The sequence below is a fragment of the Triturus cristatus genome, chromosome 9 (assembly GCF_964204655.1).
Source record: "Triturus cristatus chromosome 9, aTriCri1.1, whole genome shotgun sequence".
Classification (NCBI taxonomy): Eukaryota; Metazoa; Chordata; class Amphibia; order Caudata; family Salamandridae; genus Triturus; species Triturus cristatus.
In genome coordinates, this window is record NC_140592.1 from 1,145,755,514 (window position 1) to 1,145,783,431 (window position 27,918).

The 27,918-nt window shown below is 47.3% G+C and overlaps 1 protein-coding gene across 1 annotated transcript in view; it reads right to left on the bottom strand.

Moving 5' to 3' along the window:
* SPTBN5 (spectrin beta, non-erythrocytic 5) overlaps positions 1–27,918 on the bottom strand; it is a 1,776,766-nt gene that overhangs the window by 1,155,340 nt on the left and 593,508 nt on the right. The window contains exon 30 of the mRNA XM_085627084.1: positions 3,591–3,723. Coding sequence (XP_085483210.1) covers positions 3,591–3,723 — 133 coding nt within the window. The remainder of the gene's footprint in view (positions 1–3,590; positions 3,724–27,918) is intronic.

Sequence of the window (27,918 nt, forward strand, 5' to 3'; positions counted from 1 at the left end):
ACGCCACAATCATGTAGAAAAGTGTTTTTAGTTGAACAAAAAACAAACATTAAGCACTGTCCAAATATTTTAGGGGTAGAGTTAGAATATTTTCCAATCAATTAAGCTTTATTCGACAATTGAGTCATAAAAGCACATTACAATCATATCAAAAAGCAATTAATAAATTATCTAAAATTTTAAAATTACAATTAAATCTCTAGACAACCATCGAATACAATACATAAAAGGCTATTAAGCCAATCTAAAACCAATCCTTCTTACATTTATATCAACAAGGCACAGTTCAAGGGTCATACTACTTTAGTTACCAACCAAAATTCATTAGAATCTAATAGATGCTAGAGAATATGGGTATATTAAAAGCAATTTGCTTCTTGCTTCAGGGCTTTTAGCCGTATACCCCAAGCCCACCCCAAAAACTTAGCCACAGCTATACAGGTGGGCGGAGCAGAATCTGTGCACAAGATACGCAGAATTATAGCGTATCTCCTAATGCCCAGAAGTCTACAAATGGGCTTTATCCAGATTTTTCGAGGTACTACATACATGGGACAAAAAAATAGTACATGTCCTACTGATTCACATACATCTTCGCATCTATAGCACTTATCGTTTTTGCTATGTCGACCCCCCATCTGGAGGTGAATTCAGCAACGGGTAAGGTACCCACCCGTAGAATATTTAAATAACCCAGTCCTACAATTAATGGTAAGTGAGTAAGAATATAAAACCAAACGAAGCCTGTACATTGACACGTTAATGGAGGGCAGATATATTGGCAGTAGATGTTTTAGAGTATATTTTTGATACTAAACTTTTTCATTAGATGTTTTCACAAGGAAATTAAGCCCGGGCAGAGCTGGCGTAACGCCTCTACGTGGAGTTCCACGAAGTTTGAAAAAACTCAGTGGAACTCTGCTCCCTCCCCCCTCCCTAACTAGTTATAATTTTTTTAAAAAGCACTTACCTGCTGTGGCTGCCTCCTCCTCGCCATGGCCGCTCTCCTTCCACGTCATCCTTGTTCATTGGAAACCCCTACGTTGAACGTCTTGCACAAGACGTACAAACGTAGGAGTTTCCAATGGACAAGGATGGCCAGGGCGAGGAAGGAGAGCGGCCATGGCGAGGAGGAGGCAGCCACAGCAGGTAAGTGCCTTTTTTAAAAATTATAATTAATTAGGGAGGGTGGAGGGGCTGGCTAACTCCACTCTGCCACGGAGTCAGAGTTTTTCCTAAATTCCGCATTCGCAACGGAGAGCGGAGTAGGCAAAACTCTGTAAACTTCACTGGCGGAGCGGAGTTACCCGCTCTGGCTTAATGGAAATATGCTACGAAGTACCCTGACAAACGTCTCTTCGACTTCAATCTTTGATACTTTTTCAATACTCACATATATTTGGGATTTTTACCCATATTCTGTTGATCATAAGTTACTCTAGCATGTCCCAGAAATAAAGGAAATGGGGGTTCAGTACAGAGGCAAGCGTCAATAGGATTAGTATGGGATAGTGAAGAGAGTTTGAAAAAAGCAAAATTGAAGAGCTAACTTCAAGAGCGATGGGGAAAAGGTGGAAACCGGTGCTGAGAGAGAGAGAGCAATTCAATTCCTAATAGATGAGTCCAAAAGGAAGGGAGTGAACAGTAAAGGACAAACAAGAAGATATCATGCCATGAGTGGACACAGAAGAAGGACTGAAGTTACAGAGAGAGAGGGGCACACACAGAAAAAGAAGAGGACAAGGGTGATCACTATGCAAAGATTATGACTGATGGGAAAGGGGGTAGGGAAAGAGAGAAGAGGTGAAATGGCACAATGGAAAGGAAACATCGTAGGCAGAGATAAGAAGCTAGATGGGGTGTATGGATGTGGGGAGAAGTAGAAGAATGTGAGATGGGAGTAAAAGGTTTTGAGCAGAAAAAATGGATGCAGCTAAGGAACTGAAATATGGGGTGGTGGTCTGAGAAAGTAGAGGGTGGAAGAGTGGAGCAGAGAGAAAACAACATGAGATAGGGTGTAAGTGGTGAAGTGATGGTGAAGAGGGGCAGGGGAGAAAGTCACATAGGGTAACAGATAGTGGGGAAGTGGTAACAAGGCACAGCGGGGCCACTGGAGGCACAGCAGAAATGGGTTGGTTGGATGGAAGACTAGGGATTGCAGAGGATGGGACGAAGATAAAGTGGTGAGGGACAGTAGAAGAAGCTGTAGAAATAAAAGTGATGAAAGAGTAGTAGGTGGTGTGGAGGGAATATTTGAGGGCAAGTAAATTCTGTAGAACAGAGGGGAAGAGGTGTTGGTGAATGTAGTAGGGAGAAATGATGGGTGCAATTTAAAAGAAGTGAGGTGTGGGGAAAGCAATGGGTAAGTGCTCATAGAGTACAGGAAAATATATACACAGAGAAGGGATGAGAAGAAATGGACAAATCATACAAAAAATAACTTAAATAGGGTTAATAGAGGACCAAGAGGCCATGTAAGGAGAAGAGACAGAAGAGAAATCAAGATTCATTTGGGCAGGGATAGAATGGAAGGGTAGGGCAAACAGAAATTAACACATTGGATGAGAAGTGGGAAAGGAAGATGGAAGGAGATGCTTTAAATTTGATGATTTTAAGATTGTGTCTGGGTTACCAAAGTCAAAGTACTTTGTGTTTATTTCTCATATCATGTAGAGCTCGGCATAACTCAGTAGTGACCTCCAGTTACTGTTACTTTTTAAACTGTTTTGGAGCATTTGTTCCTTTATTTTGTAAGTGCATTTATTTACAGAAGCAAGAAGCATCTTGAGAATGAGACATGTAGGCGTCAACTGCAAGTGAGTTAGAGACAGGCAGCACATATTGTTACTCAAAACCCTTTAAGATCTCATGTGTCCCCGATCCTAACACAGCGGAAATCACTACCTGTCCCAGTATAAATTGCATTTACAATATTGTTTACCACATATCATGCTTTGTGTATGACTTTTTTAAAGGGAAACCTTAGGACCTTGTACCAGCAAATGCTCTTATCTCTCATAAAAAGGTATTGGTTGTAATTCTAAGATTCACCTGGTCTAAAATTAGGAGCAAGAGCTTTGTCATTCACACCACTTGGCTTTGGAACCGATACCCAGAGGAATTTAGAAAAACAATAGAGCCTGCCGTAGAAAAGCACAACCTTTTCCCTTTTATGGGTTCCGGTTCTCTGTTGAACCCATGTTCATCTATTTGGTGTTAATGGGTCTTTAGCACTTCATGGGCAGTTTGAACTGGATTGGATATAAATGCAGGCATGACTGATGGGATGAGTTGAAATAGCGGGTACAGAAGGAGGTAGGCATCTTTGATCAGAGAGACAGGGCACAGAAGAAAGGAGCAATGTAGCAGGGAAGAAGGGATGAACATTGGCAGATGATAGCTGAAATAAGGGAAGGCATCGGAACAATGGCATGTGGTGAGGCGGGGAGAAGTATGACACAATCTGGTTGATAGGTTGGGTGGGATAAAGTAGAGAGAATGAATGTGTGATTGAAGATGGAATGAATGTGTGATGAAAGATAACTAGAGGCTGAACAGCAATGATGTAAAAATCAATTTTAAACACTCACCAAGGCATGCTCATAGTCATTTCCATAGTCCTCTGAACTGGCCACCTGGATCTGCTGGTTAATCCACTCCTGTAAATCCATAGATTCCCTCAGGTATTCGTGCAGACTCAGGGTTTCTTCCAGTTTCTTGCTCCTGCACATAAGGAGAAAGCGATGTGGAGACCAAAAGTGAGAACGAAGGACATTCATGCAGAGTGGCTGATATATGTGTAGCTATGTGGACAGGGGTGTAGCTTAGTGAAAAAAATTAGGAGGTGTGAGTCAGAGATTTCCCAACAAGTAACATGATGCTACCAAATAAAATGGATAAGACCGGCTGGGCCTCTGGACGGGCTAATGGACAGGGTTAAGAATATCATTTGAGAGTTATTTAGAAAAGTAATGCTAGTCATCAACATTGGAGAGGGGGGCTAAAAAGAGCAGGACTATCACAATCCCAGACCCAGCATCAACAGACCAGGTTTATGGAGGGCACTGAGAGCGGACCTTGCAGTAGTCGAGGCCCAGCAGCAGACCAGCTTGGAAGAAGAGAAAGGTCAGAGAGTGAAGGCTAGGTGAAGAAAGTGAAATGGGAGACAAACTGTGGAATATCTAGCTATGTATAATGACATGTAGGAAAATCAGATCTTCCCGGCATAGATACCCCCACTTTTTGCCTGGTGTCAGTGTGTTTTGACTGTATTTCACTGGGATCCTGCTAACCAGGGCCCCCGTGACAGTGCTATCCCCTCTAAATTTGATGGTAAGTACTTTGTACACCCCACAATTGGTATTCTGGGGTACCACTGTAAGTCCCTAGTATATGGTACTGAGGTACCCAGGGCATTAGTACACCAGGGATCTCCCATGGACTGCAACATGTATTATGCCACCCGTGGGAGTCCATACAAACTGTGTCTGCAGAGCTGCTATCACAGTTTGCATGAAATGGTGCATGCACCTTTCACTTTAGATATAAGGCTTTCCTTATATCCTGATCACTGTACTTTAAACCTATAAGTCACCCCTAAGGTAGGCCCTTCAGTCCAAGGGCAGGGTGCATGGTTTTAAGTCTGTGGGTACCCCTGCACAAGCAGAGGTGCCCCTACAAACCCCAGACTCCATTCTCTGGGCTTCATAAGTGTGGGGCAGCCATTTTAAGGCATGTAGTAGACACTGGCAAGTTGAGATGTCCAACCACATAATGGCTGCTCTGAAGCTGGTCATGTTAGGTATCAAACATGTTGGAATAATGCAACTATGTCGATTCCAGTGTTATTTGCATGTTACCATGCACTGGGGGGCTCTTTAGAGCACCCCCCAATACCTACCTGTGTAGTCTTACAGGGTCTGCCTGCCAGCCTATGCAACTGGAGACCCTATACTGTGTTCTCTCCCCAGCTGAGGAGCTTAACTCGGGCAGGGGAAGCTGAACAAAGGTTTCCCTGTGAAGGAGAGTGAATGTGACCATCTCTCCTTTAGAATTAGATAGGACAAGGGTGGTTCTGAGCGCAACCAGACTTCATTGAAGAGCACATTTGGTGCCCTCCTTCCACAAACCAGTTTGGCCCATTCAGGAGCCCTTGACACTTGCTCTGGTGCTAAACTGCACAAAGGACAGGGGAGTGTCCACCCCCTGTCCAGCTCCTCCCTAGGGAGGTGCCCAGAGCTCCTCCAGGTAGCCACTTGATTCTGCCATGTTGAATCTTGGCCCCTGGGAGCATCTAACCGGCTAGGCCAGCTGAGTAGCGACCCAGAACTCCTCCTATTGGTGGGTCACTGCAGAAGATGTCCTTCTCCCTTTTAGGGTTACTTAAGACTCTTCTGCTGGACACTGAAACTTTGCTGCTGGATCGCGTCAGGGCCAAAGAGAAGACTGCTCTTACGAGTTTCTGCAACTCATTGGTCGTGCATTCTCTGAGTCTGCAAGGGCTTTGCATGCAGCCAAGCAAGAAGGAATCTCCCTTGGAGTGAAGGAGTTACTTCCCTGCATCCGCAGGCACCTGAGTCTTGGCTACCGGTTTGCTGATCCTGCTGTCCCACTGACACTTCCCAGGTCTGCAACACAGGTGGTGGTTTGTTAGCTCTCCAGAGGCCTGTCCAGTCTTCCCAGCAACTTGGAAAGCTGCATTCCCTCTCCAGCCGACTTGAACTGCATCCCTGTGCATTGCCTTTGTTTGTCATTGCCAAGGGTTGTTGAGTCTGATCACTGAAGATCATCGAGCTCCAAGAAGCCCCAGCCTCCAGCATTGCACAGCTTCAAGAATGACGTCCTGCCTGCATCCTCTGCACTGTAAGCCTCCATCTTCTGTGTGCTGCTGAGGATCCCCTGAGACTCCCTGTGCCTGCTGCCTAGGGTTCTCGAGGGGCTCCAACAATTCCTGCTGGCTCTCCTGCATGTTGAGGGCCAACCTTTACTTACCCTTGATGGGTTAGTCCCCCAGGTCTTGCTGATTTGCAACAAAACTTATTTTCCTATGACCCGACTGTAGCGGTTGCTGAGACTTGTTCGTGGTCCTGCCAGCCATTGACCTTCCTGCATTCTTCATCCATCATGGGTCAGCCCGTGGACAGCTCCTGTGCTCCTGCATCATTGCCTGGGTTCCACAGCTGCTTCATCAAGACCGTCGTGCTACGGCAAGTACCTCTGACAAAGGGTGGCATTGTGCTCCTGCTCCTCCTGGACACCTCCGGGTGGTTTGGATTCTGTCCCCAATGCTTTCAGCTACTTCTTGTCTAAAATCCAAGTTTGGGTTCCACCATCCTGCTCCAAGAGTTGCTGTAGTCAATGGACTCCATTGGCTTCTACGAGTGGATCCGACACCACTTCGCCCCTTTGCACCTGGGCTCCCTGGTGTAGGTATCCTGGTTCCCTGGGTATTCACGGGTGGGGTGGCTCTTCAACCACCCTTGATCCAATTGGTGTCCTCTGGTTCCTATGGGAAGTATCCTCAAACAAGAAAATACCAACCAAACCTTACCCTGTGCTGTCCTATAGACGTCTGACCCGATGTAACCACTCTGCACCCGGGCATCTTGGGATTCCTAGCTACTCACTTTTGGTAATTCCTTGCTTGCCCTGGGCTTATCCATCCTTGGGTATCAGTTTCGTTTTGGTATTTTCCTTACATACCACTCTCTTAGTATATGGTTTGGCCCCCTATATGACCCCATGTATTTTTTTATGCTACTTACCTGTTATTGAAGTATTTTTTGTGTGAATTTGATATCTCCAGGTAGGAGATATACCAAGTGAATTATTAGAGTTGTGTAAATAAATGCTAAAGTATTTTTCTAAACACTTGTGTGGTTCTTTCTTGTGTGAAAGCTTGCTGACTGTGGTAAATGGACCCGCTTTATACCCTCCTGAATAAGTCTTAGCTGCTCTCCACAGCAACCCCTTGAGAGCTTTGGTTATCAGGGACCTAAACACTAACACTAAGGGTTGCCTAGTGCCTCACCATAGGTGGACACTATATACTGAGTCAGCCTACTACAGATATGACATCTCCTTCGGTGACCACAAGCCTTGAATTTGTAGATGATCCATGTGGGCTCCCCACCCATGTAGTGATGCATCTGTCACTATGATCTGAGAAGGAACCTGTTCGTGAAAGGGCATTCCTTGTAGCAGATTGGCAGGAGAACACCACCATTTGAGGGAATGTTTTGCCTGGAGGCATAGTCTGATCTTGTCGTAGGAATCACCATTTACCTGATCCCACTGGTCCTTGAGGCATTCTTGGAGAGGTTGCATGTGGGGACGGGTATTCACAGTGAGGAAGATGCATGAGGCCATCGAACCAAGGAGGGATGAGACCGTCCTTACTTTAGGATGAGTTGCTGTCATAAGAAAGAGTCATTTCTGAAGGATCGATAAGCGTCACCCCTCCGAAGGACACACTTTTGATTGAATGGTGTCGATGGAGGCTCCCAGATATTGCAAATTCTGAACCGGGACTGGTTGTGACTTGCTGTGATTGACATGAAGCCCCAAGCATAGGAGGAGATTGCATGTCCAGTTGAAATGAAGCTGTGCTTCTTGGAAAGTTGACGCCTTTATGAGCCAAACGTCTAGCTATGGATAGACGAAGACCTGGTGTTTCCTGAGGTTGACAGTCGCAACTGCAATGCAGTTCTAGAATGTTCTGGGTGCTGATTTTAAACCAAACAGTAGTATCTGGTATTGATAGCGGTCCTGCCCCACCACAAACCTCAAGAATTTCCAATGTTTCTTTGCAATTGGGATGTGAAAATAAGTATCTTGGAGGTCAATGGAGCAGAGTCAATCCACTTGGAGGAGTTGGGGATAGATATGATGTAAAGCCAGCATCTGGAACTCTTACCTTGGAATCCATTTATTGGTAAACTTCAGATTGAGAAAGGATCTGAATTCGTTCTTGCCTTTTTCTTTACCAGAAAATATCTGGAATAAATGTCTGTTCCCCATCGATGGTGAGGAACAGCCTCCACAGCCTGTTTTTGAAGCAAGATGTTAACTTTTCTCAGCATTGTCAGATGGCGATTGGATGTTTTTGGTGGTATGGCCCGAGAAGGACTTATGAACTTGGGACAGTATCCATGCCAAAAAATATTAAGTACCCAGGTGTTTTTGCTATTTTTGCCACTCTGCCACAAAATGTGAAATACTTCTCCCTACCAGAGTGGGTGATGAAAGAGGGGGAAGGAACAATAAAGGCTTTGTGCCTGTGGTAGGCTTTCCGCCATGTGCTGGCTGTTGTGAGGCTCTTCCCCTAGGCTGGCGTTGCTGCTGGGTATAGGGGTTTCTGTTGTTGTTGCTGCCACTCTTGATGCCATGAAGGGGTTTGAACCCTTTGAGGGTAGTATCGCCTCCGGTAAGGCCTAAATTATTTTCTTTGTTCCTTGAGCCTCTCTAGGCCGACCGCCTTAAGGATGTCCATTTCGGCTTTCATGAGAGTCATTTCATTGTCCATCTGGCTGCCAAATAGGGTGGAACCAGAAAATGGCAGATTTATGATCCATTGTTGTGATTCCGGCTTCAAAGATGTAAGACAGTTCCAAGCATGTCTGCAGAGGGCCACACCATGGCAATATTCATGAGGTGCTAGGCCAGGGAAATCAGCAGCCTGACTTATTATCTGGTTTGAGACGATCGAACCCTCGTTCACTATTTCTAGAAAATCCTCCTGTTTGTCTCTGTGCAGATCTTCGGCAAACGTCTGGACAGATTCCCACAATGCTCATCTGAGAAGAGCAGCTGCACTTGCTGCTTTAATATAAGTGACAGCAGTGCCACATGCTTTGCGGTCCACCTCCTTATCTGGTGAAACTGAGGAGGCAGGAGTAGTAACATGGTGTTTCTTCACTGCTACTATGACTACAGAGTCTGGAGGAGAGTCCGAACGCAGGAAGAGTGGATGCTGCTCAAGAGGTCTGTACCTCTTTTGCAGCCTCGAGGGAGCAGGCTTGGCTGAGGCCGGCATCAAAAAGAGTTCCATGGCCGGTTCTAAGATGACTGGTACTAGAGGAAGGAGTGGTCTGGACGATGTGCATTGGTGAAGCGCCTCGAATATCACTGATGTCAAAGGTGTAGGCACCGACATGTGGATATTTAATTTTGCTGTGCTTCTCACTAAGACCTCATGAAAGGTGGTAATATCGTCTACCGGCGAGACTCTTTGTGGTGGGGAGTCTGTAAGGGTAGGCGAGTAGCATCCTCTAGATGTGGAGGGTGAATACCCGGAGTGATGGTGAGATTGTGATCGTGACCGTGATCTGGATCTATGTGACCGACGGTGATGATGATGCTGTGTTGACGACAAATCTTGTGACCTATGGTGGCTGTGGTGAGAACGATAGTGCATTCTGGAATGCAATCTTGGCCTTGGACGAGGTGGATCCAGAAGAGGTGTTGGCACAGTTGGAATTGGTGCTGAAGGCAGAGGAGGTGACCGAAGTGGTGAAGGCGGAAGTGGAGGAGGTGAAGTTGGTGAAGGACATGCTGGCAAGACTATAGATGTAGATGGAGAGTACATCCTGGAATAGTCAGACCCTCGTGACCGGAAAAGACAACTGGGGAAACTGCCTCTCGCTGAGCATGATGGGATACTGGAGGTCCCTGGGTTCTTAAAGGCACAACCTCTATTTTCAATTCTTAGAATGGCAGCCTATGGGGCCACACTGTCCTGCACTCCTTCATCTCTATACTCTATTAAAAAAGGGTATGTGAAAGACATTTGTATTGTTTTGCAAAGGCATCATGCATTTACATGCACATACAGTTCTCCTGGCACCTTTTTGACCTGAACTACAAGATGAAGAATTTGGCCATTGTAGCCTATTCCTATAGGCTGCATAATATGTGTTGGAAATGGCCCTTTCTGCAGGGTCATTGTAGGAAGGTGGATATCTGACTATGGTTACCCCCAACTTTTTGCCTAGTGTCTAGCTGGTTTTTCGACTTAGTTGGCCTGAGATCCTGCCATTCAGGGTCTCAGGCTGTCTGCTCTCTCTTTAAAATGGACTCCATGTACCCTAGGTACATAACCAATTGGTAAGGATCACCTTATTGGCCCCTGTACAGTGTACCCTAGGTACCCAGGGCATAGGTGTACCCTAGGCCTACCAGGGGCTGCAGCATGTATTATGCCACCCCTGGCCTGGCCTTCCATTTTGACACAACTGGTTGATCACTCAGCTGGGGCAAGGTCGTGTAATCACCCCTTGCTTAGGTGTAGTACTCCTATACCTAACTTACATATAGACACATGTGTACCTATCAGTCACTCCTATGGCAGGCCTTGACAATCCTGGAGGCAGAGTGCTTGGTAACATGTGAGATGGTGCTCTAGCATGAGCTGAGCCTGTCTGCAGCTTTCGGAACCTTGTCCTTATAGCTGTTCTATGATATAGCCTACCATATACTCTTAAAGTGCCTTATAATCTTAAACGGTTATGGTAACTATGGTTTGGCTTTATCAAAACATGTCGTGTAAGGTGTCTAACACTTTGGAATAATACCCCCATACCATTTCTGGTGATGAGGATATTATTCCTCCCTTCTAGAGGGAGAGACATGTTAAAATCCTACTTTGCTGTTTAACTCTAACCAAAGCCTCAGCATCACAAAATGGATGCTGCTGCCACGACACAAGTCTGACCTCCTGCAGCTGGGAGTGATCCCAGCCAGGGAGGCCTGGACAATAGGGTTCCTGCTTGGGGAGGTGCTAGCACCTCCCCAGACAGCCTTTAGTGTATTGGGGCAGGGTGGGCTGAAAGGAATGAGACATGCCTGGGGCACACAAGGTGTTCCTTGCATAGTCCAGTTCAAACCGGCGCTGGGGCACTCCAGCCCCAGCTCTGGCGCGAAACTGGACAAAGGGAAGTGGGTGTAACCACCCCCTCCCAGGTCCCACCCATAAGGCGTGACCTAGCAGGTATCCCAGCCCCCCAAATTAGTATAAGAGTGGGAGTTGGGCCTCAAGACTTTAGATTATCCTGAACCTGCAAAACTGAACAGGAACTCTGGACCTTCGACATTCGACGAAAGAAGAAGACTGAAGAATCTCCCTTGTAGCCAAGGAGTGGCTACCCTGTGCAAACAGGCACCATCAAGAGACTACCCTTTGCTTTGCCCACGTTCTACGAGGAACCAACTGCAGAGCCTGACCAGAGCCTTGACTCCCAGACTTCTCCGACCCTGATCCACATCTGCAGCAGAGCTGAGATCCGTGGAGGCGACGAGCGACGTGGGACCGGCTACCTGGAAAAAGTGGCTAGTAACTTAAAGCGCAGCTTCTGAGGTACCCTCGACGTTGTGCACCGGGGATTGAGAAGCCCCAACCCCAAGCACCATCTGCACCGAAGATCAGCCCCCCCACACTCCACGAGTCCTGCGTGGGGCCCTTCAGCATTTTCGTGCTTGCCGCGTCTGTCCGGTTGCTTGCCCGCTGGCTAGTGGCCTTTGTGACGACGCACCCTGAAATCTTCTGCGCTGGTTTGGCTCCTCCAGACTGGCTCCCGCTTCTCTGCAAAGAAGAAGCACCCCAGACCTTCCTGGTCTGCACCAGAAGCAAGTCCTTCGTTCTTCGTGGGTTCCGCTTGCCAAGGCTTGGTGAGTCCTAGTCCAGCTTCGACGCCGCCGACAGCAAGAGCCTTCGTGGGACAGCTCGCCTCCTGGTCCTGGTCGTCCTCGACGCTTCCTGGTCCTCCTGGCTGCAGCGACAAGCTTCACCTTCACCTGCAAGTCTTCACGACATCGCCTGGTTCCTTCCTGGTTCCACGTGGTCACTGGCTAGTGACCTTGACTCTGTCCCTTCTGCTTGCAGGTTTCTTCTCTTCTTGATCCCAGCCTTGGGATCCACCGGACACTCTTCACTGACTGCCTGTCAGCATCTTTCTTCAGGCATCCATAGGAGTCGACGACGAAAACGACGCATCTTCACCCCTATGCACCCGCAGCCTGTGGGCTAGGTAACTTGGGTACTCCGGTGCTCATCAGGATAGTGACTATCCTAGTGTCTAGTTTTCAAGTCTCAACTTCCTAGCTACTCCGGAAGTGTCCTAAATCTACCGTTTTCTAAACTGTACTATTGCTATTGACTTTTATGCATTACGCGTGAGTGTTTCCACTCTGCACACGAATCCCGTGGGCCTCCCACTTCCTAACTAACGCTAGTGTAGTGTAGCCCCAGCGATTCCCTAGGCCTAGGCCTATTCTATTTCCGTGACAGTGGTTCTTATACCACTTACTTAGTATATGGTTTGCGTGGTCCCTAGGGCCTAACTGTATTACTTACCTGTGTGACTTAATGTATGCTTAAATAAGACTGTGTTGTACTTACCTCTAATCTCATAAAGAGTGCTGAGGGTTGCTTAGAATAAATACACTTTATTTTATATATATATCTGTTGTGGTGTCCTTTCATTTGGTATTCAAGGGATTATATATGGTATCACAGCTGGCTTCACATGCCATTCAGAGTTTAGCCTAAGACTGCTCTTGTCCATGCTACCACTAGGATAGCTGGTCTATAAGGTTGACTTTACAACCAATCACCATAAGGGTATTTGGACTGATATAAGGTGTACACTATAACTAGTGACATCATACATCAGGCCAACTTCTCACAGTCATCCTTAAACTTTTTGCCTTCCTCCTGTATTTTTGCTGACCTGTTTGTGTTGGTTTTATGACTCTGGGCACTTTACCACTGCTGATCAGTGCCAAAGTGCATATGCTCTCCCTTTGTAAATAGGACTATGTGAATTGCTATATCCATGATTGTCTTATTTGGTTTACCTGTTAGTCCCTAGTAGCGTGGCCTGTGTGTGCCTAGGGCTGGTAAACCAAATGCTGCTGGTGGGCCTGCAGCGCTGGTTTGCGTCACCCACAGAAGGCTGTGAAGTGCACCCACTTCCCAGCCCCTGAACCTTCCCTTGGCATCATGAAAGTCACCCCTATGGTAGGGTGCATTGCATGTGTAAGGTAGGACATGCCTTGGCGTGTGTAGCATGTCCTGGTAGTGAATTACACCCAATTTCGTTTTTCACTACTGCAAGGTTACCTGTTCCCCATAGGCCAGAATGGGCAGTTTTGATTATTACATTCTATAATCCTAACTGACCCAAGGAACATGGTAGAAGAATGAATTTAGTATGCCTGAGCTCAGAATATTAAAATTTATCTTTTAGTGAAGTTTATTCTTATATTCTGTGTTTGAAAATACCACTTTTAGAAAGTAGGTATTTTCTTGCCTAAGCCTTCCAGTGTGCTCTGCTGTTATGTGTATTGGCTGTCTGGTTTTGGAGGGACAGGGCAGGCTGAGTCAGACCTGGGTTGAATAGAGAGATCTGCATTTGGGGTGTGGGGAGGGGTAGCTCCTTGGCCTGAATAGGGCTGTGCCTGGCAATGTGAATGCTGGCTCCACCTCCTACTGTGCGTCTGATGGCAGACCCCCTCTTTCTGAAAGGAAGAATGCAGCCTGGTAAACAAAGTGCTCCAGGACTGAGCAAAACTGTTTCTGTCTGGGTTCAGTGACTTGTAGCTTTTGAGAACAAAGACTTTTGGGGTATAAAAATCTGTGCTGAAACCCCTACAATTTGTATTGCTCCTGGACATCAAGACGAACCTCTGTCCGTGTAACTGAAGGAATCTGCAGGAGGTGACCATCCTTGTGCTTGTGTGCTGTTTCTTGGATTGGCCTGCAGTGGTTACCATTGGACTTGGAAGAAGAGGGAAAAGGACTTTGAGAGAACTTTTATTAATCTTGCTAAAGCTAGGAGGGAGCTAGCCTCCTGCTGAAGTCTCAGGCACATCAGATTTCACCACCAGCCTCCTGATTCCTCCCAGCGAGGATTTCTATCTGCAGGTGAGGCTCCTGTGAGTTCCAAGGCCTCTAGTTCTACTACAGAGAAGAGAGTGCTGAAATCGTTGCTAATGCATGTTTGCGAGCCGCCGCAGCTGAAAGCGCGCCGGAAAATCATCGCGCTGCTGCAGCTGAGTGCTTGCAACCAAAGATCATCGCGTCGCACGTTTGCGGGCTGCCAAGCGCTCGCTAAATCCAAAGATCATCGCATTGCACGTTTGCGGGCTGCCAAGTGCTCGCTAACCCCACAGATCATCGCATCGAGATCATCACATCACGACATCGCAGCACGGATGCCGGGCGTCCGCCATTTTCATCGCATCGCATCAGGATCGTCGCTCCCTCACGGAGCGCCATTTCTTCGCATCGCAACCCGATTGCACACGCAACAGTATCGTCGCCTCGTCTCCTCCCTCGCGGCAAGGAGTCATCGCATCAACGGCCTAGTGTGCAGAAGTTTGTCGCCTTGTCCCCGCACGCATCAGCAGATCGGCGCATCGTTTCCTCCCTCGCAGCAAGGATTCATCGCATCACCGGCCTAGCGTGCAGATAATCATCGATACAGCTTCTTTGTGACATTTTGTTAGTTTTGCTATGAAATCCAGGTACATTGTAAGTAAAAGGGTCGCAGAGACCACTACTTTGAACTGAACTCCTCTTTGCACACTTTGAACTATTTTTGCAGCATTCCAAGAGTAATCCTATTTTACAGTATTGTGGCTTTTTATCGTTATTGGTCTTGTGTTAAGTCTATATATAAAGATACTTATTTTTTGTGGTGTCCCTTTGTAGTGTTCCTCACTGTGTTACTGTGTATGGTCATAAATGCTTTACACACTGCCTCTGAGATAAGCCTAGCTGCTCGTGCTACGTTACCACAGGGTTGAGCAGGGGTTATCAAAGGGTGTAGCCCTCTTACTCTGACTGAGGAAATAGGGTCCCTACTTGGACAGTGGCCAGACATTGCCAACTAGAGACCCCCATTTCTAACAATATGCTTCTTGCTTAACCCCTTCGCTGCCGCGGACATTCCGCTGCAGCGCTGGGGGGGGGGCAGGGGGGCAGCGCGGTGGGCCTGTGCTCATGACGGAGCCGCTCCGTCATGAGCCACAGTTGAGCTGTGCTCATGACGGAACGGTTCGGTCATGACTCCGCCCATTTGCGTTGTCGCCCCGCACAGGCGGGGAAACAGCGCCGCGCAGGCGGAGCGGCCGCCAACAGGATTGTCATGACGGAACCGTTCCGTCATGAGCACACGGCAACCGTGGCTCATGACGGAACGGTTCCGTCATGAGCGGGGAAGGGGTTAAATGACTCTCGAGCCTTCCAGAAGAAAGGCACACATCTACACTTACGAAAATATATTGGGAAAAGTGCTCTGGAGTCCCCACACGTGGAAAGAACTATTCAGTGCTTATGACTATACATGGAAATCCCCTACGAGAGAAGAGTAGGTTCTGCTGGATCACAGGGGATGGCAGAGCACCTTACGTCCACTTCCAAGAGCCCAGGACTGGAATGGCACCACTTGGCAGGGTAGACTGATAGATGGCAGAGTTCAGGTGCAGATACAAGTTTGTTGGTAGCCTGTTATGTCTCTGAGGCTCCAGATCGGGAGGCTAGTCAACTAGCCTTTGGAGTCAATCTGGGTTCTTGGGTTAAGGAGATGCAGATCCAGTTCTCCTCACTAGCGGTCAGCAGGATAGCACAGCAGGACAGCAGTTCTTCCAGAGCAGCAGCCCGGCAGAATGGCAGTCCTTGTACCAGTGCTACAGTCCTTCTTCCTTTACAACAAACAAATGATGGACGGAATGCTGACAATGCAGACATTCTCCCCCAGTCAAGAGAGCTGGGTTAAATCCATCGTTCTTTTGCCCACTACGCCACCCCAGTTCAGACATGGCCATATGCAAATCAGTCTTGACCCTGTGCCTCATGGGAACAGTCCAGCCCGAACTGCCAAGCCATGTCTTCACTGGACCGGAATCAAGCATCCTAGGACCGGTTTCTGGCTATCAGCCGTCATCAGCCAGGATAGCTTGACTCCAGTGGCGTAGTGAGCACGGGTCCCACGTCTGGGAATACCCATCCTACTTAGGGCGAAAAGCGTTACAACAAACAAATGATGGACGGAATGCTGACAATGCAGACATTCTCCCCCAGTCAAGAGATCTGGGTTAAATCCATCGTTCTTTTGCCCACTACGCCACCCCAGTTCAGACATGGCCATATGCAAATCAGTCTTGACCCTGTGCCTCATGGGAACAGTCCAGCCCGAACTGCCAAGCCATGTCTTCACTGGACCGGAATCAAGCATCCTAGGACCGGTTTCTGGCTATCAGCCGTCATCAGCCAGGATAGCTTGACTCCAGTGGCGTAGTGAGCACGGGTCCCACGTCTGGGAATACCCATCCTACTTAGGGCGAAAAGCGTTACAACAAACAAATGATGGACGGAATGCTGACAATGCAGACATTCTCCCCCAGTCAAGAGACCTGGGTTAAATCCATCGTTCTTTTGCCCACTACGCCACCCCAGTTCAGACATGGCCATATGCAAATCAGTCTTGACCCTGTGCCTCATGGGAACAGTCCAGCCCGAACTGCCAAGCCATGTCTTCACTGGACCGGAATCAAGCATCCTAGGACCAGTTTCTGGCTATCAGCCGTCATCAGCCAGGATAGCTTGACTCCAGTGGTGTAGTGAGCACGGGTCCCACGTCTGGGAATACCCATCCTACTTAGGGCGAAAAGCGTTACAACAAACAAATGATGGACGGAATGCTGACAATGCAGACATTCTCCCCCAGTCAAGAGATCTGGGTTAAATCCATCGTTCTTTTGCCCACTACGCCACCCCAGTTCAGACATGGCCATATGCAAATCAGTCTTGACCCTGTGCCTCATGGGAACAGTCCAGCCCGAACTGCCAAGCCATGTCTTCACTGGACCGGAATCAAGCATCCTAGGACCGGTTTCTGGCTATCAGCCGTCATCAGCCAGGATAGCTTGACTCCAGTGGCGTAGTGAGCACGGGTCCCACGTCTGGGAATACCCATCCTACTTAGGGCGAAAAGCGTTACAACAAACAAATGATGGATGGAATGCTGACAATGCAGACATTCTCCCCCAGTCAAGAGATCTGGGTTAAATCCATCGTTCGTTTGCCCACTACGCCACCCCAGTTCAGACATGGCCATATGCAAATCAGTCTTGACCCTGTGCCTCATGGGAAGAGTCCAGCCCGAACTGCCAAGCCATGTCTTCACTGGACCGGAATCAAGCATCCTAGGACCGGTTTCTGGCTATCAGCCGTCATCAGCCAGGATAGCTTGACTCCAGTGGCGTAGTGAGCACGGGTCCCACGTCTGGGAATACCCATCCTACTTAGGGCGAAAAGCGTTACAACAAACAAATGATGGACGGAATGCTGACAATGCAGACATTCTCCCCCAGTCAAGAGATCTGGGTTAAATCCATCGTTCTTTTGCCCACTACGCCACCCCAGTTCAGACATGGCCATATGCAAATCAGTCTTGACCCTGTGCCTCATGGGAACAGTCCAGCCCGAACTGCCAAGCCATGTCTTCACTGGACCGGAATCAAGCATCCTAGGACCGGTTTCTGGCTATCAGCCGTCATCAGCCAGGATAGCTTGACTCCAGTGGCTTAGTGAGCACGGGTCCAACGTCTGGGAATACCCATCCTACTTAGGGCGAAAAGCGTTACAACAAACAAATGATGGACGGAATGCTGACAATGCAGACATTCTCCCCCAGTCAAGAGATCTGGGTTAAATCCATCGTTCGTTTGCCCACTACGCCACCCCAGTTCAGACATGGCCATATGCAAATCAGTCTTGACCCTGTGCCTCATGGGAACAGTCCAGCCCGAACTGCCAAGCCATGTCTTCCCTGGACCGGAATCAAGCATCCTAGGACCGGTTTCTGGCTATCAGCCGTCATCAGCCAGGATAGCTTGACTCCAGTGGCGTAGTGCGCACGGGTCCCACGTCTGGGAATACCCAACCTACTTAGGGCGAAAGGCGTTACAACAAACAAATGATGGACGGAATGCTGACAATGCAGACATTCTCCCCCAGTCAAGAGATCTGGGTTAAATCCATCGTTCTTTTGCCCACTACGCCACCCCAGTTCAGACATGGCCATATGCAAATCAGTCTTGACCCTGTGCCTCATGGGAACAGTCCAGCACGAACTGCTAGGCCATGTCTTCACTGGACCGGAATCAAGCATCCTAGGACCGGTTTCTGGCTATCAGCCGTCATCAGCCAGGATAGCTTGACTCCAGTGGCGTAGTGAGCACGGGTCCCACGTCTGGGAATACCCATCCTACTTAGGGCGAAAGGCGTTACAACAAACAAATGATGGACGGAATGCTGACAATGCAGACATTCCCCCCCTGTCAAGAGATCTGGGTTAAATCCATCGTTCTTTTGCCCACTACGCCAACCCAGTTCAGACATGGCCATATGCAAATCAGTCTTGACCCTGTGCCTCATGGGAACAGTCCAGCACGAACTGCCAAGCCATGTCTTCACTGGACCGGAATCAAGCATCCTAGGACCGGTTTCTGGCTATCAGCCGTCATCAGCCAGGATAGCTTGACTCCAGTGGCGTAGTGAGCACGGGTCCCACGTCTGGGAATACCCATCCTACTTAGGGCGAAAAGCGTTACAACAAACAAATGATGGACGGAATGCTGACAATGCAGACATTCTCCCCCAGTCAAGAGATCTGGGTTAAATCCATCGTTCTTTTGCCCACTACGCCACCACAGTTCATACATGGCCATATGCAAATCAGTCTTGACCCTGTGCCTCATGGGAACAGTCCAGCCCGAACTGCCAAGCCATGTCTTCACTGGACCGGAATCAAGCATCCTAGGACCGGTTTCTGGCTATCAGCCATCATCAGCCAGGATAGCTTGACTCCAGTGGCGTAGTGAGCACGAGTCCAGGGGCGTAACAAACGCCCCCGCAGCCCCCGCGGTGCGGGGGGGCCCCCAGTCTTCGGTAGGTGAAGGGGGCCCCCTCAGCTCTTCAGTGAAAGGCTTCCTCTAGAAAGCAGGTGCAGTCTGCAGCCTGCTCTGCTCCTCGCACTGACCCAGGGCAGGACTGAAGAGAAACAAAGTAACAAGTTACATTGTTTCTCTTCAGTCAGAGCCGGCTGGAAAAAGGATGGGGCCCCGCACTCTTCAGAAACACCGGGGCTTTCAGGGAGAGAGGTTAGACTTGTAAAGAGCAGGACAGATCACATTCTGCAGCGTTGTCGGTAAGTCTAGCAGTTTTAATTGTGAGTTTTCATTGTGAGCTCCTTCAAAAAACATGCTATGTTGTGGGTTGATAACAAATGCCTGATATGTTTTAAAATGCAGCATTTACATTTCTACAGATAGGTTATCTGGGACTTTAATTAGTCCCAGCTGTAAATATCCTCCTGTCGCTGACCCTTTTCTTTGTCTCACACCACTAACAAGTGCAGGATATGTTACCTCCTGCCAGGCCCGGTTCTAGAGGGTGGGGTGGGCCGGGAGGGCCAGGCCCACCCAAACATGAGCCATGGCCCTCCCAGTGAATCTGCCACCGATGTACAACTACAATAAAAACTGTGCAGATAACTGGTGATTTACGATCCTGCTGCAGAGTAACCATTTGTCTGTTGGTAGTTTTTAAATGCTGATAAACTGAATTTTATGGGAATAGCTCAGTGGGTTACTACCTCTGTCACAGATATCCTTGTGTTACTTGCAGTTCAGAAGTTACTATCCTAACATAGGACAGTGACCTATGAACTGTCTTTAAAGAGCTGCATACAAACTTCGCTTTTTTTGTATTGTGATATAGTTAGAACTTCTCCATTCCTTCATTATTCTAATGTTGCCAAAAAGAGTTTGTTTGGGCAGTTGTACATTTTTATCAGTAAAGCTGACCCCCAACCACTGGAGTACTCTTTAAATCCTGAGTTTGTGCTTCTCCAGTCCAAACCCCCGTAAAATATATTGCCCACCAGTATGGATGACGTGATTTCTACACCTTGTAATCCTCATTGGCTTATGTGACATTCCCCATAGACTGATTTATTGTCTCTGTATAATGCGTGCTGTTATGTAAAGTACTGTGACACCCTACACTCATATGAGTAGCGCTGTACAACAAATGGAATGGATATGAGAGAGGGGCAATGGAGAGATGAGGGGCACAAGTGGAGGGTGGCAGTGAGGGAATCCGAGGAAGAGGTCATGGGGTGGGGAGCTACGGAGAGATGAGGGGCGCTGGTGGAGGGTGGCAGTGAGGGAGTCAGAGGAGGAGGTCACGGGGTGGGTGGAACTACAGAGAGATGAGGGGCACTAGTGGAGAGTGGCAGTGAGGGAAGCCGAGGAGGAGGTCCTGGAGTGGGGGTGGAGCTGCGGAAAGATGAGGGGCACTAGTGGAGGGTGGCATTGAGGGAAAACGAGGAAGAGGTAATGGGGTGGGGAGCTACAGTTAGATGAGGAGCACTGGTGGAGGGTGGCAGTGAGGGAGTCAGATGAGGTGGTCACGGGGTGGGGGGAACAGCAGAGAGATGAGGGGCACTAGTGGAGGGTGGCAGTGAGGGAATCCGAGGAGGAGGTCACAGGGTGGAGGGGAACTACAGAGAGATGAGGGGTACTGGTGGAGGGCAGCAGTGAAGAAATCTGAGGAGGAGGTCATGAGGTGGGGGGGAACTACAGAGAGATGAGGGGCGCTGGTGGAGGGAGCAGTGAGGGAATCTGAGGAGGAGGTCATGGGGTGGGGGGCTATGTAGAAATGAGGGACACTAGTGGAGGTTGGCAGTGAGGGAAGCGGAGGAGGAGGTCATGAGGTGGGGGAACTACAGAGAGCTGAGGGGCACTAGTGGGGGGTGGCAGTGCGGGAATCCAAAGAGGTCACGGGTGGGGGGATCTACGGAGAGATGAGGGGTGCTGGTGGAGGGTGGCAGTGAAGGAATCTGAGGAGGTGGTTATGGGGGTGGGGGGAATTATGGAGAAATGAGGGGCACTGGTGGAGGGTGGCAGTGAGGGAATCTGAGGAGGAGGTCAGGGGTGGGGGGGAACTACAGAGAGATGAGGGGCACTGGTGGAGGGTGGCAGTGAGGTAATCCAAGGAGGAGGTCATGGGGCTCGGGGGGAATTACATAGAGATGAGGGGCGCTGGTTGAGGGAGCAGTGAGGGAATCTGAGGAGGAGGTCATTGGGTGGGGGGGCTACAGAGAAATGAGAGGAACTAGTGAAGGATGGCAATGAGGGAAGCCAAGGAGGAGGTCATGGGGTGGGGGGAACTATAGAGAGATGAGGGGCACTAGTGGAGGGTGGCAGTGAAGGAATCTGATGAGGGGGTCAGGGGGGGGGAACTACATGGAGGGTGGCAGTGAGGGAATCTGATGAGGAGGTCATGGGGTGTGGGGGAGCTACAGAAAGATGGGGGACACTGGTGGAGGGTGGTAGTTAGGGAGTCTGAGGAGGAGGCCATGAGGGGGAGTGGCTATGGCGAGATGAAGGGTACTGTTGGAGGGTGGTAGTTAAGCTATCTACAGAGAAAGAGGTCAAAAAAGAGGTCAAAAAGACTTTTGCACCAGCAATAAAGCCGGCCCTGTCATGGCCTTTCTGTTTTCATTTATTTAATTAACAGTCAGGTGATTAGGACAACTGTGGAGCATACTTTATCATGCATGCTAATTATTTTTACTGCTATATTCAATGTTTCAAGTTTGAAGGTGATTTTACTATTGTTTTTTACTGGGAATAGTGAAAGTGGAACTGAATGGTGGCTGATATGGGGCTAGGGCCCAAGGTCAGGTGTGAGATAAGGTGTGATGGAGAAGGGTGGTAGAAAAGTGGATAATCAAGCCTGTAAGAGAGTGCGCTGCAGAGTCAGAGGTCAGGTGGAGGTAGTAATGAAGAGGGTTTCTCCCTGAAGGCTCGCACAGAGGAAGCCCGGGTAGTGTCACTTGCTTGATACTCCCACCTTAGAAACTTCCTCTTCCCATCAAAGGGACATTGCATGGAAGAAAAGCACTTTTTGAGAGTGATAACATTTAGAAAGAGACTTTGAAAAGAGTGCGTTTTACTGTGCCTTGTAAGAGTAAGGAGAGATAAAGGAGGGCCCAGAAGCAGGCCTGGCTAGATATATAAGCGATAAATCGGGCCAGCAGTGGCCCACCCGAATGTACCCTTGGCCCACCCAAATAAAAATTCCTGGAGCCGGGCCTGCCTCCTGCCCCCAATTTTACCATTCCCCGTCCCACCCTTCGTGTTAGTGGGCACTAGCTTGGTTTTATTTTACCTTTGCCAATTCTTGATTACTTGCTTCACAAGCATTGGCTGCCGCTGCATGGCTCCCACGTGCTGGCCTCACACTTCGGAGCTGAGGAGACCCGTCCCCTGTTGCTGTAGACGCCTCGGTGCTGTTGCTCCACCCTGGTGTAGGCTGCCAGCTCCTCACCCTGCCCCTAAACCTCTTACTCATCAGCTCACAGCCTCACATCTACTGGGTCACATGAGCTGAGCTACCGGGAGCCGTTTGTGTTGGTCTTGGCGCTGTTCTGTGGTATTGCTTGCTGTGCTGGAAGGAGAGAGGGCTCCTTCCTGTCCACCTCTAAACAGGTGCCGGGGACTACAGAGAAAGGGGGCCGGGATTGACAACCCTTGTTGCATGTGACAATAAATGACCTAGTATTACATTCTCTCTATAATGGTGAGTTCAAATCAGAACATGCCAAATGTGGCCCTCGGGGTAAACGCACTGCTACTGGGCGCCAGAGACACACAAAAATCACTATTCGGCTCCCGGGCATTGGCTAAGCTTTATCCAAACAGTTCTGAAGTGCTGCTCACGTGGTATTAAGAAGTCTTTTCTTGCACTTTTTCGTCGAACAGCACGTCACAGAGACCGGTCTGTGTGCAACCCATTAATAAAACAAATTGCACCTCTGCCAGTGGCATAGTGTTAACTTTTGTTGAAATAGTGCCAAGAAACACGCTTATGCTGTTTGTGAGCGCTATAAAACACATAAATTGTACCTATTTCAGCTGCACGCAAGTTACCAACTGAAGCGTGTTACAATAGCGCTTAATGGAAGGTCCTTGCTCTTCATCTGATGTGTGCATAAAATGAAAAGCATGTCATGCTTTGTTAGCACTGGAGTCGTAGAAGAATATGGAAGGATTTGCTGTCTTCGTCTTTCTTTTCTCATCTTGGTCTCTTTCAATCTTACTTTCATTAATCGTGCACTTAATTTACTAACTTTTCCTACTTAAGCCTACTGCTGATTTTTGTTTCTACTCATATGTTGCATACTTCCTCTTACTGTGCTACGTAACCTCTTAATTTTACCTTTCTCTTACACCTCATATTTGTTCCCACTCTTACGTTTTATTATTCTAACATACGCTTGCTTCCACTTACAATTTATTACGCCTATTTCCTCCTGCTCTTACTCATTTCTCCTCTTACTCCTATTACGTCTTCTAACTGCTATTCTTACTTTTGCTACCGTATTTACCAATGCCCTTATTACCATTAACTTAGTCCTACCTTCTCCTACTTGCACTCTTACTCCTGCATACTCCTACTTGAACCTACCTTCCACTACTTTTACATCTAAATACTTCAGCTCTTCTGCTTAGCCCTTCTTATGCCTATTCTTACTCATACTTGGGAGAGGAGTTGGCCTAACGGCTAGGGCGGTCGACCTCGAATCTGGGGAACTGGGTTCGAGTTTCAACAATGACGCTGAACATCCTGTGATTCTGGGCAAATCACTTAATCTCCCTGTGCCTAACAAATATGAATGCATCCTCATGTAACGCAACTGGTGCTCATGAAAAGCGCTATGATACCCGATACGGGTCAAGTTCGAGCTATATAAAACTCCATAAAATAAATAAAAATAAAAAAAATGAACAGGATCTGCTCGGTCGCATTGGAAGGTAAACAAGCATTTGCAATGCAATTGGTCTCGCATTTGTGAGAGTTAGAGCTATTGACATTGTAAAGGACAGTGTATTTTACCTATGTGTTTTCTGCTTGGAGTGGAGTGAATGTGTGTGGTGTCAAGTGGACATATGTGGTTTGGATTGGAATTGTTAGTTGTGGAATTGTATTGTGTGGATTGGATCTGTGTAGCGAAATAATGTAATTATGTGGATAGTGATTGTGTGGTATTGAGTGTATTGGAATTATGTGGAGTGGGATTGTGTGTCATGGAGTGGGATTGTGTGTCTTGGAGTGAGATTATCTGGAATGGTATTTTGCGTTGTGGAGTGGTATGTAGTGGAGTTTACTTATGTGGTGTGCTGTTAAATATTATAGCATGATGTGGAATTTTGTGGTGTAGATTGGATGTATGTGGTGTGTTATGTGATTCTGTTGTTGGTTTGAATTATGTAGTTTGTTGTTGAATTATGTGGTGTGGAATGGAAATGTGTAGAGTTGAAATGTGTGACGTGGAAGTGTTCGCTGCTGGGTGAAAATTATGTTGAGTGGTATTATGAGGCATGGTGTGAAGTGTAGTTATGTGGAATGTTGCTACGTGACAGACTGGATTTATGTGGAGTGTATTTATGCAATATGGATGAGAGCATAATTATGTGGAGGTTAATTATGTGGTGCTGAGTGGTATTATGTGGAGTAATTATGTGTGATGAATTGTGTGGGGATGAATTGTGGAATTGTGACGTGTGGAATTATGTGGCATGGTGTGGTGTATAATTGTGCGGAGTGGAATTATGTAGCATTTTGCAGAGTTGTATTTTGTGGAGGGTAATTCTGTGTTTTGGAGTTGCGTGTAAATATGTTGTGTGACGTATAATTATATAGGTTGAAGTGGAATTATGTGTACTTGAATTGTGGAGTGTGGAGTGTAATTATGTGGTTTGGAGTGCTATTAAGTTGTGTGGAATGTTATTATGTGATGTGGAATTATGAGGTATGGAGTGAAGTAGAAATATATGTTTTTTCATATTTAGGATTGTAATTATGTGGTATGGAATGTAGGGTTAAATTATTTATAGTTGAATAGTGTGGCATGGAATTATGAGAGGTTCAAATGTGCTGAGTTTGGTAGAATTAGGTAGCGTGGATTTGAGCAAGCTGTGCACGCTAAGGCTTTTATGTCATGGGGTATAAAGTTGACGATTGTCTATTTTTCTTTGTAAAAATAATTTGGGCTGTTTCTTTACCTTCCGGTACATTTCTGAACAATTTGTTAAGCTAAATTGTAATGTTTCTTTTTGTGCGTATGCAGGAAAGAACGAGTGTATGTGGAATGTTGCTACGTGGCATAGACTAGATTTATGTGGAGTGTATTAATGCAATATGGATGAGAGCATAATTATGTGGAGGTTTATTATGTGGTGCTGAGTGGTATTATGTGGAGTAATTATGTGTGATGAATTGTGTGGGGATGAATTGTGGAATTGTGAGACGTGTGGAATTATGTGGCATGGTGTGGTGTATAATTGTGCGGAGTGGAATTATGTAGCATGTTGCAGAGTTGTATTTTGTGGAGGGTAATTCTGTGTTTTAAAGTTGAGTGTAAATATGTTGTGTGACGTATAATTATATAGGTTGAAGTGGAATTATGTATACTTAAATTTTGTTGTGTGGAGTGTAATTATGTGGTTTGGAGTGCTATTAAGTTGTGTGGAATGTTATTATGTGATGTGGACTTATGTGGTATGGAGTGAAGTAGAAATATATGTTTTTTCATTTTTAGGATTGTAATTATGTGGTATGGAATGTAGGGTTAAATTATTTATAGTTGAGTTGTGTGGCATGGAATTATGAGATGTTCAAATGTGCTGAGTTTGGTAGAATTAGGTAGCGTGGATTTGAGCAAGCTGTGCACGCTAAGGCTTTTATGTCATGGGGTATAAAGTTGACGATTGTCTATTTTTCTTTGTAAAAATAATTTGGGCTGTTTCTTTACCTTCCGGTACATTTCTGAACAATTTGTTTAGCTAAATTGTAATGTTGCTTTGTGTGCGCATGCAGGGAAGAACGAGTGTATGCAAAAAATCATCCTATGTCTCAGTATTAACTTCCACACCTCTAAACAATAATCCCAATCCTAGAATGAGTTATCCGTTTGCTTTACAACAGTTAGTAAAACAAGGAAGTGCTTTGCGAGTCTGTAAGTAGCAAAGGTTTTAAAGGGACTTGTTTTTGTGCAAAGTATTGCTTTTCCCAGTTCAAGGAAGGGATAAAAAATATCTTCAGATAATAATAGGGGTGACAGGATGGTGCGATAGCAGAATATTGATTTGGGTGGATCTGGCGAGGACTGCGGGCAGCAAGTGCTTGATACGCTATTTGCATAAGAAAATACTATATATTTTTTTCGTTATCCTCCAGTAGTTATTAGTAAGGAAGGGGGAAGAGAAGCGTTCACCGACAGCATTCGGTTAGTCTTAGGGACACAAAGAATGCTGTGGTCTGTGGTAGATGGCGCCCAGAAGGCATACGTATATGTATCAGGAGCTGCCAAAGAAAGGAAGTGGAAATGCGCTTTAGACGTTGCTGGTATTGATGGCTACTGTGCGGTTGCAGACTTCGCTGGGCTGACAGTTGGTGGGGAAATGCTACGTTGTCATTGTAGGTTTAATTCATGAATCGCTCATTCTCTCTGGTGTTTGTCCTTGGGGTACTTGTTGACTGGTGCTACATATGGGATCTGGTTTGCCTTTGACAGCAGGTATGGTTTAGTGGGGTACATAGTGTAAATTAATGTTGGCGTGAGGAAACAAAAATCTGACCCTTTGTACATTTGATATTATTGTGTGCATCATGCAGAGGATGAAAAGTAGCAGGAACGGCTTTGATGCCGTATAGGCTAGCAGGAAGAATTGTTTTGAGGTGGTCAGTTGCAGAGATGGTTCAACATTTTTAAAACTTCCACAGTGGCATTGGGGGGGCCAGCAGCTGAAAGGCTCTGTCTCTACTGGTAGGCAGTGGTTAGATGGTGACCGGTCATCAGTCTTTCTGTGGGTGATGGACAGGGGAGCAGTAGGCGGCGGTCACAGGTTTGCAGTGACATCCGAGGGGTGGTTTTAAAGGCGGGCAGAAAAGCATAATTGCGGGTTTCATAGGGGTGAGGGTAGAGTGTAATGGATGAGTTAGTAGCAGGCACGACGGAAGTGATCTGAGTTTGGAGGTGGTTAGCTGAGAGGGCTTCACTTGAAGGTGGCTCATCAAGTAGGAGGATGTGTTTGGTGGGCCGTCTGGAGGCAGTGTTATGTAACTTTGCTGGAGGGCGCAGCAGCATTTACTGATGTATGTAAATCGCTCGATGAGAGGGCGGATGTGACCAATAGAGGAACCAGAATCCTTTTTTTATGGCTGGGGTGAGCCCCTGCAGTATGGCGGGTCACTGGCCTGAGGGCTCTTGACTGGCGAGGAGAATGGGGGGCCCCCTCCATGTACTTTGCAGGGGGGCCCCCTCCAGTTTCGTTACGCCACTGCACGGGTCCCACGTCTGGGAATACCCATCCTACTTAGGGCGAAAAGCGTCTTTCTTCCTGGCAGAGTATCTACAGGCCCGGAAATGCATTGAAGAATTTGTGTCTGAGGCCCTTCTTTTATAACCCGGTGCCCTAGTTCTGGAAAGTGGGAGAAGCTTCTAGACAGTGGCTTTGAAGTACATGGAATTCTCTACCTCCCCTGTCCTGGCACCAAGCTGCCCAGAGGTAGCAGTTAATTTACTGGCCCTGGGAATATGGTATTCCACTCTACACTTGACTTACAAGTAAGTTAAATATACCAATGGGTCCAAACCAATATAACCATGTTTTGGGCAGTGAGCACAAGCACTTTAGCACTGGTTAGCAGTGGTAAAGAGCACTGATTCCTAATGCCAACAAAAACGAATCAAAAATATAGGAGGAGGAAGGCAAAATGTTTAGGGGTTACCCGGCAGAGAGGGCCAGGTCCAACAGGGACGACTAATTGTAAATGTATAAAAC